Consider the following 13719-nt stretch of genomic DNA (forward strand, 5'->3'; position numbering starts at 1 on the left):
TTTGGCTAACAAGTTGATTTAGTTGTCAGAGTTTTCATTTGCTCAGCAGCCTGAGGGGTAAACTGTGTCATTCCTCACTTTAGTTGAAACATCACCTCTCCTTATATTTAATATTTGCCTTGCATTTTAATATTTCCCTGTAATTCACCCTCTTTACTTTCTTTCCAGGCCTTTTCTCTCTCATATTTTTTCCTTTGTCTGAATCTCACCCTTCCCTTACCTCTGTCTCTCTCTCTTATCCTGAGTGGACTAAGTGGAACAGAGTCTTAAAATAGGGCTGACTCTTTCTCTCTCTCTCTCTCTTTCTACCTGCACAGGAACACTGTCAGCGTCTGACCTGCACAGCAACAGTTATTTAAATTTGAGAACTGTCAAATGTCACAGCTCAGCCACTAACCAATTAATTTGCACTTCAATAACACGACTCTGCAGCCAAAAGTGGAAATACAGACCTCACACATATACGGTATGTGGTTGGTGAAGACTTCCTTCTAAAACCATGGACATCAGTTGCTATGACATCTTTCTCTCCCCTATGATATCAGCTACAGAGGTCAAGCCAGTTTCATTGTGGGTCTTCCCAAAGCAGTCAAGCACAAAGTTTGAAGCATTTTATTGTCTGAAATATCACATCTTAGTGTCTGTCGTTTTCACAGTGACTCTTTCCACCTCATTCATTCACAGCCTTCTCTTGATCCTCCTACTTTGGACATGTACACACATTTCTCCCACAGATTGCCTCTCATCTATATTCTGTAGTACTCCACACCACAACACGAACAGATGGATCACATTCCCGGCTCCTGAATTATGCACAAACATTTCTTGACTCAGAGAGCAAGAGAGAATGAAAAATGTGAACACACGAGCGCTCTAGGCCATAGACAGAATCTCTCAATCCCACACTGTGTCACTGGTTGAAATTCACCATTTGCTTCACCCCTTCAATGCTGTTGCTGATTCTGGCCCTCTACTCCTCTCTGATGATCTCAGATTGGTGCTAATGACCACCGTTATTACAGTGTATGGAGAATAGTTAAACCTGTTATCTCAGTCTGTTTTTAACTGGAGCAGACGATACACTAACACTAAGAATAAACAGGTAATTACAGTATCGAAACATGGACACGCACCTTTACCAGCTCCATGACCAGGTAGAGTTCATTGTAAGTGTCAACTTCCTCTATGAGAAGCACAATATTTGGATGTTTGACCCTGCGCAGGATGGCCACCTCATTCTGGATCATGTGCTCCTGGAAGAAGAATTAAAAATAAATACAAATATAATACAAAATAAAACAAATGTTAGTGTTTTGCTGCTTTATGTGGAAGTTTAATCTGTGCCAGTTAGTTTTCTTTGGTTTTTCTCTGTTGTCAATTGAACTCTAGCAGTTTATAAGATTAGAAAAGTTAGTAACGTCTAAGTCAAGCTACTACATGCTTGTAGTTTACCTTGCCTCTGCATTTGCCCTTGTTGATGATCTTCAGTGCGTATTCTCGTCCTGTGGAGTGCTCCACACATTCCCGAACTACTGCGAAGTTCCCATCTCCTAACATACGTCCCACCTTGTAGCGCTCTGATATGTAGGACGGCACGGCTGGAACCTCATCGACTAGAACCTCGGCTGCAGGAAGGAAATACAACGTTTAGGTTAGTCAGCTGAGGGAAAGTAAACCAGTTTCTATTGACACTTAATTCAATTATTTTAACATAAATCTTTTTTCAATTACAATAGAAGTGATAACAATGTAATAAATTAAGTTTAAAATATAAAGACATGAAGTAATAATGAAGCACTAACACATACACACATACATACAAGTTCCCAAACAAATGAGGTCTATAGTTACATTTGACATTTGTCACACTGATGTGCTGCACACTGCTCTGTAAGTGGTAATCAAGCTAGGAAATGGAAAAGTAAATGAGGAAGCAACTGGTTCATCAAAATGTAAATGTATGCTCTCAATGCTCAGTTACATATTAAAGCATGAATTGATTCATAATATTTGAGAAGGTTCTCTGGATCCTAATAAATAAATTCAAAGATGAAAATGTCAGATCATATTACAGTCATCATAAAGAGATTCATACGATTCTTGCTGGTTGCCTTCAATAAAGATTTCCACACTTCATTGTTTACCAGCACATCATTGGCTGTGGTGTTTCAGAGTTTTGCGGAGTCAGAGGGGTAAAGAAAGACATCAGAGGAGGGGAAAGGTGTGAGAACACGAGGTGCTGAGAACATGATGTACCAATCTGAACAGCGCAGAGATGGGAGGGAGTGGTGAGAGAGAGATGAATTAAAGGTCGATAACATGATTCAGACATGCATGATATTTGCAAGCACGTCGCCTTTGCATAGTGACAAACTGTTTGGACATTCTTGTAACATTAATTTTCCTCACCTTCAGTAACAAGTCCGTCTCCATCTTCCACTGGGCTGGAGGCTTTAGGGGAAGACAGAGTAGTGGAAGAACCCTGGGAGCCCTGCGGTGAGAAGGATAGACATCAGGATGGCAAGAGGAGAAATGATAACAGATATTTAATTATCTGTAGCGTTACCAAAAATAGCTTATAATCCACCTCATGCTCAAAAAAATCTACTCAAACAGTTCCTTCTGCTACAATCCCAGCCGAAACAACTACATACATCCAAAAATAGGCAAAGGGACATTGTGCAGCTTGTCTCGTCCTGAGAACATCCTTAAGTCTGTCTCGGTGTTTGCATGTTGGACTGTCAGTTCTGTGCTGCTCTGTGCTGTGTGTACATTTGCTCATGAAAAGAGCCAAAACAGTTTTAGTCAAACCAGTGAAGTGAATATAAACCATTTACTTACTCGGCAAACCAACTGTGTGTGTCCACATTGGAGAGACAAGTGCATCCCAACAAACTCCCCTCCATTCACAGAACTTTAAGCAATCCCTACCTAATTGCATGTTCCTTTCACTCCTCACTATCACCTTAAGTAAACCATAAAAATACGGGTTTTGGTGACATTAATAAAGGTGGGTGAACACTGGCTTTCATCTGGTTGGTAAGCAGGAGGTCATTAGGGGGAAAGATAGTGGTGTGATGCAGCATCTAAAGACAAAAACTCATTACGCCCTCCACCTCGTAACCTTCTGTCTGGTTGTCATGGAAGCAACAAGGATAGGGAGCGAGCATCTAGTCAGGACTGTAAATGAGAATCTACCCTTCTAGTGTTTCTAGATTTTCTCCACTCGTGTCCATCTTTCTGTTCTGCTTTCCACCAAAATCGGTTGCTGGCTTTATATATTTTTTTTCCCAACATTTGCACAATTTGATGGCTTTTCATTTGGCACCCACTTGTCAAGGTTGACATCTCTTCAAGTGTTCAATATCTATCTTTTCACGCTTTTAGTCTCCTCTCTTCTAACTCCCCTCTGCTAAAACCCTGCCTCACAGTCAGTCTTGAGGACACAGGAGTGACGGATGTTTGGGATTTGAAGGTGTCCAGTACTCACATAAATCCCAAAGACGCAGTCTGGCACAGTGATAAAGGTGAACGTTACACAATTTCCGAATAAGCTGACTCCCTCGAGAAATGTGAATTATTAACAAGTGAGGTTTAAATTGTAAATGGTCTGCACTGTGTGTGATGCATGAGCTGTTCTCCATGTGCAACTGGCCTGAAATCCTAAGCCCAAACAGAGCAGTGCATGAACTGTTTATTAATGACCACTTCTAACTAATGTTGGTTATGGCAAATGTTTTTTTTTTCCATCTGTCATTTTAGCCCAGGTCTATCCAAACATGTTTTTGAAGCTCTCTTGTGATTATTTCATAGCACACAGCTCACACATCAATCAACCCTGAATCCTTAGAGGAGAGCAGATCTAAGGCATTGCTGAATTAATGGTGCTGACCATTGTTGTGGTAGTAACTTAGCAAGCATTTGAAACAGGGTTTCAAATCAAGTGAATTACTAAAACAGACACTGAATGTTAAATGTTTGCATGCATTTTGTTTTGTTTGTTTATTTTTGTTTAACGTATTATGCGTTTTTTTCCAAATAAAAGCATTTTTAATATTTGATTTCTTTTTTTCTTTACCTTCCCAGCCTCATGTGAACCTCTTTATTTCTTCTGTGCCTGGTCAGACTGTGAAACAGCCTGGAGATTTCACCATCACAGAGGAAAGGACCATATGCTATAATGACTTAAATCTGAAGACTATTTACAGAGAGGAGATGCCCTATATCTCTGCCCAGATAGCTCTCAGCTCTTTCACTCATCTTTACGGCTGTGACCTGAAAGCCAACCAGATGACTGTAGCTGTGAGTCAGGCTGAATTTGGTTTATGTAATGTTGTTTTTGATTGGGCACTCGTCCCGGAACAAAAAAACCCACTTAATACCCATAAAGCTGATGACCCTGCTTTGTTTCCAAAACATCCTTCTGCTCTTTTATTTCCCATCCTGTTTATCTACTTCTCTTGAGCCTTTATCTTACATCCAGCCCTGTCGTCTACTCGCTTTCTCATTTTGAACTCCTATCTCTCTCTTCCTGCCACTGAGGGAAACAAAATACTGTTGCTATGGAAACTGCTCTCGGAGAGGAGAGCGAGGCAGCTTATGAGACTTCCAGTATGGAGACAGAAGCCTATATATGGCCATTTCCTGTCTGCAGGCTGGGAGGGAGGTGAGTTCAACCTTCTATGAACATTGTGTCTCTCATTCCTGTGTGAAAAACTACGAGACGGGTGGAGTGATAGAGTGACTAAGACACAGGGAGAGACGGAGAAAGAAAGATGTATGGTTGATGCTGATCATTAGATTTGGCAGGGACTGTCTTATTCTTAGTGTTCTTATTGTTAGTCCATCCAGCTACTCCCTGTTGCACAACATCAACTATTCCTAGATCTACATCTCTACACTTTGGCTCTGGTTATGACTCACACCACTAAAGAACACACTGACAAATCTTTTACATCATGGCTGGAGCCGCTGCTCTTCAAACCAGCAAGGGCAACACTCAGCCACTGAATACTGATCAGCGTATAAATAGGCATTAAACAGGATGTCCAAGCTTGACCTTACGTGTGGAGTATCAAATATGTGGCAGTAGAAACAATGATGTCTGAAAAGGAAATCTGTTCAACTCAGTATTAAAATGCACAGAACATTTACATAACCACCTTCAGTGTAATGCTCGCCTCGTCCTCAGTGGCCCTGTCTGACTCTGATTAAGACACACGTCCTAAAGCCCCCTTTTCCCTCTGTCCCTCAGGCTGGATGAGCCAAACCTCTCTTCCAGCATCATTTCTTGTCACTTTCACTGTCATGCAATATCCAGCTAAGGCAGGATTTGTTGGTGTTTGCTTCACTGCAAAGAATCTAATACAGTCTGATAGAAATAGGGTACTTTGTTTTGTCCCAAGTTCCTTCTCTGGCTCTCATAAGAACACAAGGTACAGGAGATAATATTTCTTGGCTCTTATTTTGGTGTCTAGACAGACAGGAAACATAATCCTTTTGACTCTCATCTGAAGAGCTCAACACTGGTTAGGGGATTCAATCGTCAGTCTGCCAGTTGGACACAAGGACGTTTTCTAATCATGATCCTTATGGACTGTGATTCTCAAGAATCCAGAGAATGTGATTAAGTGCTTCAGGGAAAATTAAAAAATGGGGGTAGGGGAACTTGGATTGCCCCAGCTACATATATATATATATAAAAAACAATCTAGAACATAAGCAGTGGGACAGAGGAGATGAAGAGGACATGCGTTATCTGCAATGAAGTGGGTTTAACAGAGGAAAACCACTGATAAACACATACAGGAAGATAATAGTCATCATGATCATCTACCGTCTACTGAAAATGATGATGATGTGTGTTTTTGTGTGTGATTAATATAATGAACAGTTTTTAAGCACCACAAATAAGAAGGAGGGGGAAGAAATTAACACAAAATGAAAATGAAATGACAATGAATTTAATGACAGCAACAAATGGAAATTAATACATTAAACAAAGAAAATAAAAACAGAAACAAATGAGCCGGGAAGAGCTGGCAGCCACGCATGAGAAAATCTGAATATGTAGATGACGGACCAAATTAGCAAAGATAATTTGTCACAGATCATTTTCATATGTACATATCTTTTGTACATAAATGACAGCACAAAATTCTCTGCAAAATCTGATGTTATCGATTATCAGATCTAAAGATATGCAAATATGAGTTGGGTTGTAATCTTTTGTGAACAAATCAAAGAAATAAAATGTTCAAGATGCATTGTTTAAGCTTTAAAATTTGCAGCTTCTGCCGTTTCCTCACGTGCTGCAGCCAGTCTTTATGGCAGTCACAGGAACAAAAATGAACAAGCCGTCTAATGACATCAGCACAACATAAAATATGAAATATAATACAACCAAAGAACAAATACAACCCTTAGTACCAACAGGAGACAATAATTCATTGCACATAATACACACTTTCTCCTTCAGACACACTCACACACATATGCACATAATTTAATAATGAATCAACCAACAGAAAATATGGACAATGAGAATGAGAGATGGAGCATGCAATTCAATGGATTACGGACACGAATGAGTCGATGGTGAGCGGAGGATGTAGGTGACATACTACAGTTAACAATTAGCACTTTCGTTCTCTCACTCACTCACATGAACAGCTGGATCACAGCTGATGTACTGACATCACAGGCCTTTATGTCTCACCTCCAGTTTTCTATTACTACTCTCTGACAGCCACCTTCCTTTTTTTAATGATTTATTGGGAACTGTGTATTTTCACATCTACTGGTGCAAACACACGTTCCATATAAAATATTCACCCAGTATGAATATGGAAAGCTATTAAAGGTGGACTCTGTGTCCAATTTCTTTGAAAGTCTTTGCACATGTGCCTGCAGCTATGTATGTGTGAAAGCTTAAGTAAAAAAAAGCCATGTCTGTATGTTCTGCTCAGGCAAATAGGTTGGGATGGTTTGTGTTGTGCAACCAACTTGCTTCAGGCGGCAAAGTGCCTCTGAGTGTTTAAATGCAGGGTCCAGAGAGGTGAACTGTTTAAATGCAATAGTCTTAGTAGGTCACTGTGGCTCTGTGGCCGCTTTGGAAATGGATTAATAGTAGCTTTCAAAACTATACGAGCTAAAAACTTTAAAAAGCCTCAATGCTCAGGTTTCATGTCGGGGAGAAGGGTCATTTCCGAGCGATGGTTTGCTTAGACTGAGGTGAGGAAGGTTCGTACAATTGTAGCATGATTTAAGTGTGTTTTAACTACATTTATGATTATTCATGCATGTTGAAACAGTCAAAAAGAAACTGAGTCTGAATTTGGTGCCTATTTCTCAGAGAAGATTAGGACTGATCTACAAGGAAGGTAATGGAATATGATCATTTGTCCCTGTGAAGTTAATACCCTTTCATTTTGTGAGGCGAGAGGAGGATGAGTAGTGGAATGTGAAAATGGGTGGGAGAAGGAGTGAGAGAGAAATTAGAAACTGTCAGACAGGGAAGGGACAGAGGTAGAACCACTAACAGGGCATAGAAAAAGTAAGAGAGGAGAGAATCACATCATAACATGGCCAAAGAGTGTAAAGCTGCAGAGTGGAGAGGGGAGATAATGTGCTGTGAGGCTTCCTCCCTTCCTTACAGTCAAGCTAGGCTTAGCATAGTGTGCCAGCAAGTATAAAGCCCGGAATAATCTCTGCTTGAGAAATACACACTCAGCGTGTGTTGTATAAAATTAGAATTTAACTGCTGTACTACTGTGGTCAAAATTGCACTACAAAGGTAATTTGTGAAGGCTAATGTCTGATGCAAAAAGTGGATGGAGGCAAAAATATAAGCAGGATGGTTGGGGAATGTGGAGAGGATGAGGCGATACTTCCCCCCCCGCTCCTCTTTCTCATTACATTTGGTTAGCGCTCCTTCACCTCCTTAACCCTGACTGCTCAGGTTCTCACTCCCAAACAGTGGAAATTAACTGGGAGAAAAGAGCGGAGCATCAGAAACTGAGCACTGTTATTGTCTACATTAACTTCCCCACATTTATTCATTCAGAACGAAGCAGGCAGAAGGAAACGGGGAGCTGTTAAATGTGTGTGCAACATCTTTCTCTTTCAGCAATGAAATCTACGTGACCCACATCCATTATACAGATGACTGTGGAAGCGCCACTGCCCCTTGTTCTGTTCAAATCTGATCTATTTGACCTTTATTCCACATCAACATAACCTCATTACTGATGGATTCAGAAGCCTAAGGGCTTAAAGTAAGTGCATAAGTAACTCCCATCTATTTCAATTCTGTTGAGTCCACCATTAACCATATTCCTTCCTTCTCTGTGTGTGTGTGTATTAATTGCTAAATAATAATAATAATAAAAGCTGCTCCTCTGATGTGATGTAGAGAAGCGCTACATACATGAAGAAGGGTTTTAGTGGCTATGCTTGAGATAAAAAACACAAGATACATGCAAGTGGAGCCCGTATAAATATTGTATATTCGCCTACACTGCTGTGTCTGTATCTGAATGTGAGGCCATCGTGAGTGTGCGTCTACAGTGAAGGGACTAAATTATCAGCATGGTTAGGAGCTCCTGCGAATTAAAGAGCTGCTTTGAGTAAACGGAGTCTGATTAGGATTGAGGCTGATATTAAAAGCTCATCGACATCACTGTCAAGGAGTGGATTAACGAATACTTTGAGCACATACCCATCAAACACACACACATGCACGCACACACAACACCCTGCAAATGAACTCAGCCTCTCTTAATATGCTTCTTAAAAAGGGTTTCCATTTGAGTTGCATGCTCCTGCTCTGCACAGTAGCATTTCCTCTGTTTTCTCTATAATAACTACAGTCTTTACAGTGTCTTAACATATGGGAGAACTTTTTTTTTTCCATCAAGTATTCTGAAATAATCAGAGTGACTAGTATAAAATTTGAATCTAAATTTCTAACACAAAAGGACATACAAAATGACACGATAAAAAAAAAAATCTAGATCAGCTGTCAGTACTGATTGGTTCTTTTTTCTAATCACATGTAGTAATGCAGACAGCTTTGTGGCTAACAGCGGATGCAAATCATTTTTTGCAGGATAAAAACTTGAAGATTTGAGCATGTTGCTCAAAAAAAGCCAATTATCGGTCTCATTAGATCAGATATTGCACAGTTTACTGACCGACAAATCTTTAATGGCCAGCGTATGTGGGAACATGACAGAATATCATAACAAAATGAAGAATGCAGTTGAAAACTATTAACACTGGATAAAAGTTGGAACATTAGAGGATCCTAACATTAGCCTGCCATTCTCAGTATCCCAGAGCAGCACTGCATGAGGTCACAGGTCAACACCCACCCCCTTCTGAGACACTAAAGATGTAGGGATGTAGTGGTTTCTTCATAGTCTACCAAGTTTAAGATGTAGTCGGCCTATGCTCAGACACAGCTCTGTCCTTTTCCTGAGAATATAGAAGGAATGTGTTATCGATTTAGTGTCACTAAATGTTAGGAGTGACTGTGCGTGTGTCTGTGGATTCTTGTCTTACCCGGCGTCGGCTGAGGCTGCCCGGGCTTGTTGGGGAGGGGCTGGGAGATTTTCCCGAATGAGGAGTGGACAGCTGACTGGCCGGCGTCCCATTTACTGGAGGGAGAAAACGAGACAGAAAATGGAGCAGAGTGGATGACGGGTGAGACCGGGAGAGAAATACTGAAATTCACAGTCACTGAAATGTGAAGTCATATTTTCTAGAAGAGCTATATTTCGAAGTGTCTAACAGCAGCCCACATTTCCACCCTCAACATCTATCCATTCACATGAATGAGAACAGATGAGGAGGAGGGCTAGAGGGGGCGTAAGGGAGAAAGGAAAAGAGCATTTAAGTCCACACTGCTCTTTTTTTACATTTGACCAAAATACAAATCCTGTTACTCCAAATCTCCCTGAAACAAAGCAATTATATCTGGACCTCTAAACATATGTGCATCTAATAATAACAGCGTGTTCCAGCCTTCGAGTGCATAGCTAGAAGTCAACATACAACAACAGGCTGTCCTCATTTTCAACCACATCCTCTATTTAATGCACTCATGACCTCGACTCGGTCTACTTTCCCAGCTGCAGCATAGCACAAAAACCCAGAGGCATCACCTCATTAAACAAGAACAGTGGATTAATCAATGCTCAACTTGAATCCTGTGTGTGGTCAAGCGAAAGCTGGATTCAAAAAAGCCTGACAGCATCATTAACAACACGAGGCTGCTGTTCATCTGACTGAAAATACCAGTTACCAGAAAAAAAATCTAGAGTGTAACAGACTGTTTTCTGCCATATCTTCTAATCTAATCTCATAACGATCCACCCATCTTCAGTATAACTGTATGTTCACTTTAGTGAAATCTGTGAGAACAAAGTGGTCCAATCTTCACTGTGCATCCTGCTGAGATCAAGCAACTTTCTGAATCATTTAAGACACAGAAGACAAAGCCAACAACAGACTCAAATGGCTAAAACAGCCGCTGTATTACACCAGTATTCTCATTTCACTAACGCGTGGTGTACGAGGACACAAAGGAAAGTGCTTCAATTTCATTTGTTTCGACATCTTCATTGATGAAATTCAGCATCAGCGTTACGCACACGGGCTGTTCTCCTCCCAGTTACACAACGGTAGGCGTTATGATTTCAAGACGTTTCTCACCCCATGAGACATAATAGTGAAGAAATAAGATCACGGTGCTTCACAAACTCATTGCCCCAAAGTCACACCCGTGGCGACAAGCGAATCGCCATCAACCGGCATCCATCCACATCATTATCCGAGAAGGAACACAAAGTTTACGCAGTCAGGAAAAAAATGGCAAATGCCGTCGAGCATAAAAACCTACCTTCCACTTCCAGCATGGTGAAAAACACAGTGATAGTCCAAAAGCGGGGTAAACAGAAGACCAAGAACAGCACCTGTCTATGCGCTCCGTCCGAGTGTAATAGTAAACTGTGGTGAATGGGAGAGATGGAGCGGCTCTGTACTACATGGACAGGAGGGGAGGCTGCTTGCGCAAACTCTGACGCGCACCGGAGACAGAGTGAGAGTGAGAGAGAGAGAGAGAGAGAGAGAGAGAGAGAGAGAGAGGGAGCCAGACGCAATGTAATTACATTTATTTGAATTAATGCTGATGTTTTGGCGCTGCTTTTTTTTCACATTAATGGACTAATGCAGATTGAAATGCAGTTTATTGTTTTAAATATTAACAACTCCAAAGGCTTGAGGATTTTTCTTATTCCTGAGGTAGGAGATGAAGGCTGAAAAAGTCAGTGTGCTTGAACAAGACTGAACTCAAACTTGATCTCAATGTGTGTCAATAACATGCAAAAGCACTGAGTCTGTAATGTAATGGAAAGGATTCTAGATCAGTCTTGAATACCATTTTGTCCCCGCAAATACTAGTGCAGCCACAAAATATTATGTATTTCAGTGTCTCTTGCAAAACCTCACGTGAAAGCTGTTAAAGTGTGTATGCTTGTACTAAGCCCAGCTCACAAGAGGTGCTGGGTGAAACATAATGATAATTCACAATAGTAGTAGGAAAATAAATCAATTCAAAACGTGGCCTTGTGCTGATTGTGTTATGCTGAGTAGTCAGGCAGATAATACAATAAATAAACAGGGCTCATATGGATCACGTGGCTAAAATAAAAACTACCAGTGGGCTTATTAAACATTCTTCTCTCTCCTGGGAAAGACAGATTACATATTGGCAATAATGAATTACTGCGCCTTATTGACTGGTGACATATCATTATCTTATCAACACTCCCTTTGCCATGAATTTGTTTTTGTTGCAGTGTGTTATTTGGTTTGCTCCCTGTTATTTGTTACACTCCCTGCGCTCATCTGGTTTCAGGAAGTACATTTGCACCCCTCTGTGAGTAGGTTTTGCAGAATAAAGCCGCAGACATCATGAGATCACAAGTCTCACAGCCAGCTGGTGATCCTCTGGATTTATTTTCTGTTTTCCTGCCCTGCACGCTTCACCAGTAAGTCTCTCCCGTCATACCGGGTTTGCTCATGACAGAAAGAGGAAGGTGAGACCCTCAAGTATCAGCGTGATGCTCGCTGACACCATGTGCAGATATCTGTTAATTTTAGCTGACATGAAGCATCAGAGGAGAGCGGAGAGACAGATGGCGAGAAACTACGTTCGAGTGCAAATTGTTTTCTCACTTTATTTCTGGTCTGTGTGTATAGACACATAGCTGGGGTTGTGAGATCATCACAGAGTGAAGCTGAAGTGATGACAATGTCAGGTTGACATGCACGACCCAACCCATGTGCACGCATAATGCCACATCTGACCCAATAGGAGTGTCCTAATCATCAAAGGTCAATCAGAAAAAGTCAAATGTAATTTGTACCATGAAATTTAATTAGTTGAAATTCGTGAGCACATGATTAATTTTAGTGTCACATTTTAATCACTATGATGCTCTTCAATTAGACCAAAGTTATTTTTAACGCATAACGATGATAAACACCTATGATTTACTGACGACTGAGACTCACAGTATGATTCACCTTCCTATCATGCAACACATAGGTCTTTATGCTGTGATTTTGTTTTTTGCTTTTTCCAGAAAGAACAAGGTGCCGGGAAACGGGCGAGCAGATAGTTATTACTGTGGTTCTGAACTGATTCAGTGTATTTCTCAGTAGGATAACGTTAGATAACAGACGAGACAATTTGTTTGTCTCGTCTGGTAAAGCAATAAAATGAAGTTTCACAGTGCTTTTCATTACATCACCTGATTGGTTTCAGCTTTAAGCCAAATTATTTCTGTTCCTCTCACTGACAATATATGAACTGCTTCTTGTGGAAGCAGTAAATATTTACTTTTACAAACTGCCAGATAATGCATGTTTTGCCTTTTGAACATAATTAATCATTAAGATTTTAAATTATCTATAATAAATATTAATTAAAACTGTATTTCAAGTTGTAATAAAAAATCTCCTGTTCAAAGTTAAAAGATTAATTATAAGTCAAATGTTGTAGATAAAATGAGACAAACACTTCCAAAAAGTAATTTCTAGGCACAATTACATTTTATATTTAATTTACAGAATAACTTCTAATCGTCTTCTTTGTATGCTTCCATGAGTGTGCACGTCTTTCTCTCTTTGTCTCACTAGTGTGTTCGTCCATCCGAACACACACTTATGCTCCTCAGTGGTGTTGAGCTGCGAACACACCCAGCGAGAAGCAGTCAGACGCACAGAAGCAGCCCAGGTGGTGTGTGACAGCACATGTGTTGTGTTACATGCTCTCTGACTCTCTCCTTCTCTCTTTCACAATGCCAGACATAATTTCACACTTCACATCTTCTCTGTGCAGCTCCTTCGGTCCAGATCATTAGATGTGATAAAGAATTTTATTAACGCCTGTTTTGGCTCAATGGAAAATGAATATGAGACTTGTGAGGCTACTTTCAAAACACCTGAAGATATCCAGTAAGGTTTAAAACTAATGCCGTTCTCTATTGTTTTTTCTTCAAGTGTGGATGAGACATATTAAAACTCTAATTATTGGAATTAACCAGTGCTTGTAGATGTCTTATCTGAAGTGCTGTACTTTTACTGCTATTGCATTGAATAGAAAGTGGACACAGAAAGGTGTGATGCCATCTATTATATTGATTTGGAGAT

General features: G+C 40.4%; 1 protein-coding gene across 6 annotated transcripts in view; it reads right to left on the reverse strand.

Annotated features, from left to right (window-relative positions):
- dclk1a (doublecortin-like kinase 1a) overlaps window positions 1-13719 on the reverse strand; it is a 43049-nt gene that overhangs the window by 5678 nt on the left and 23652 nt on the right. For 3 of the 6 annotated variants that reach the window (XM_026372127.1, XM_026372126.1, XM_026372123.1), the window contains exons 1-5: window positions 10904-11039; window positions 9565-9659; window positions 2410-2491; window positions 1453-1625; window positions 1134-1253 (exon numbers count right to left, since the gene is read on the reverse strand). In XM_026372127.1, the coding sequence (XP_026227912.1) occupies window positions 1134-1253; window positions 1453-1625; window positions 2410-2491; window positions 9565-9659; window positions 10904-10919 (486 nt within the window). In that variant the 5' untranslated portion in view covers window positions 10920-11039. Of the gene's footprint in view, window positions 1-1133; window positions 1254-1452; window positions 1626-2409; window positions 2492-8916; window positions 9478-9564; window positions 9660-10903; window positions 11040-13719 lie in introns of those variants that run through there. The other 3 variants (XM_026372122.1, XM_026372121.1, XM_026372124.1) reach the window with 2 other exon arrangements.

Source organism: Anabas testudineus, chromosome 14 (assembly GCF_900324465.2).
Source record: "Anabas testudineus chromosome 14, fAnaTes1.2, whole genome shotgun sequence".
NCBI classification, from domain to species: Eukaryota; Metazoa; Chordata; class Actinopteri; order Anabantiformes; family Anabantidae; genus Anabas; species Anabas testudineus.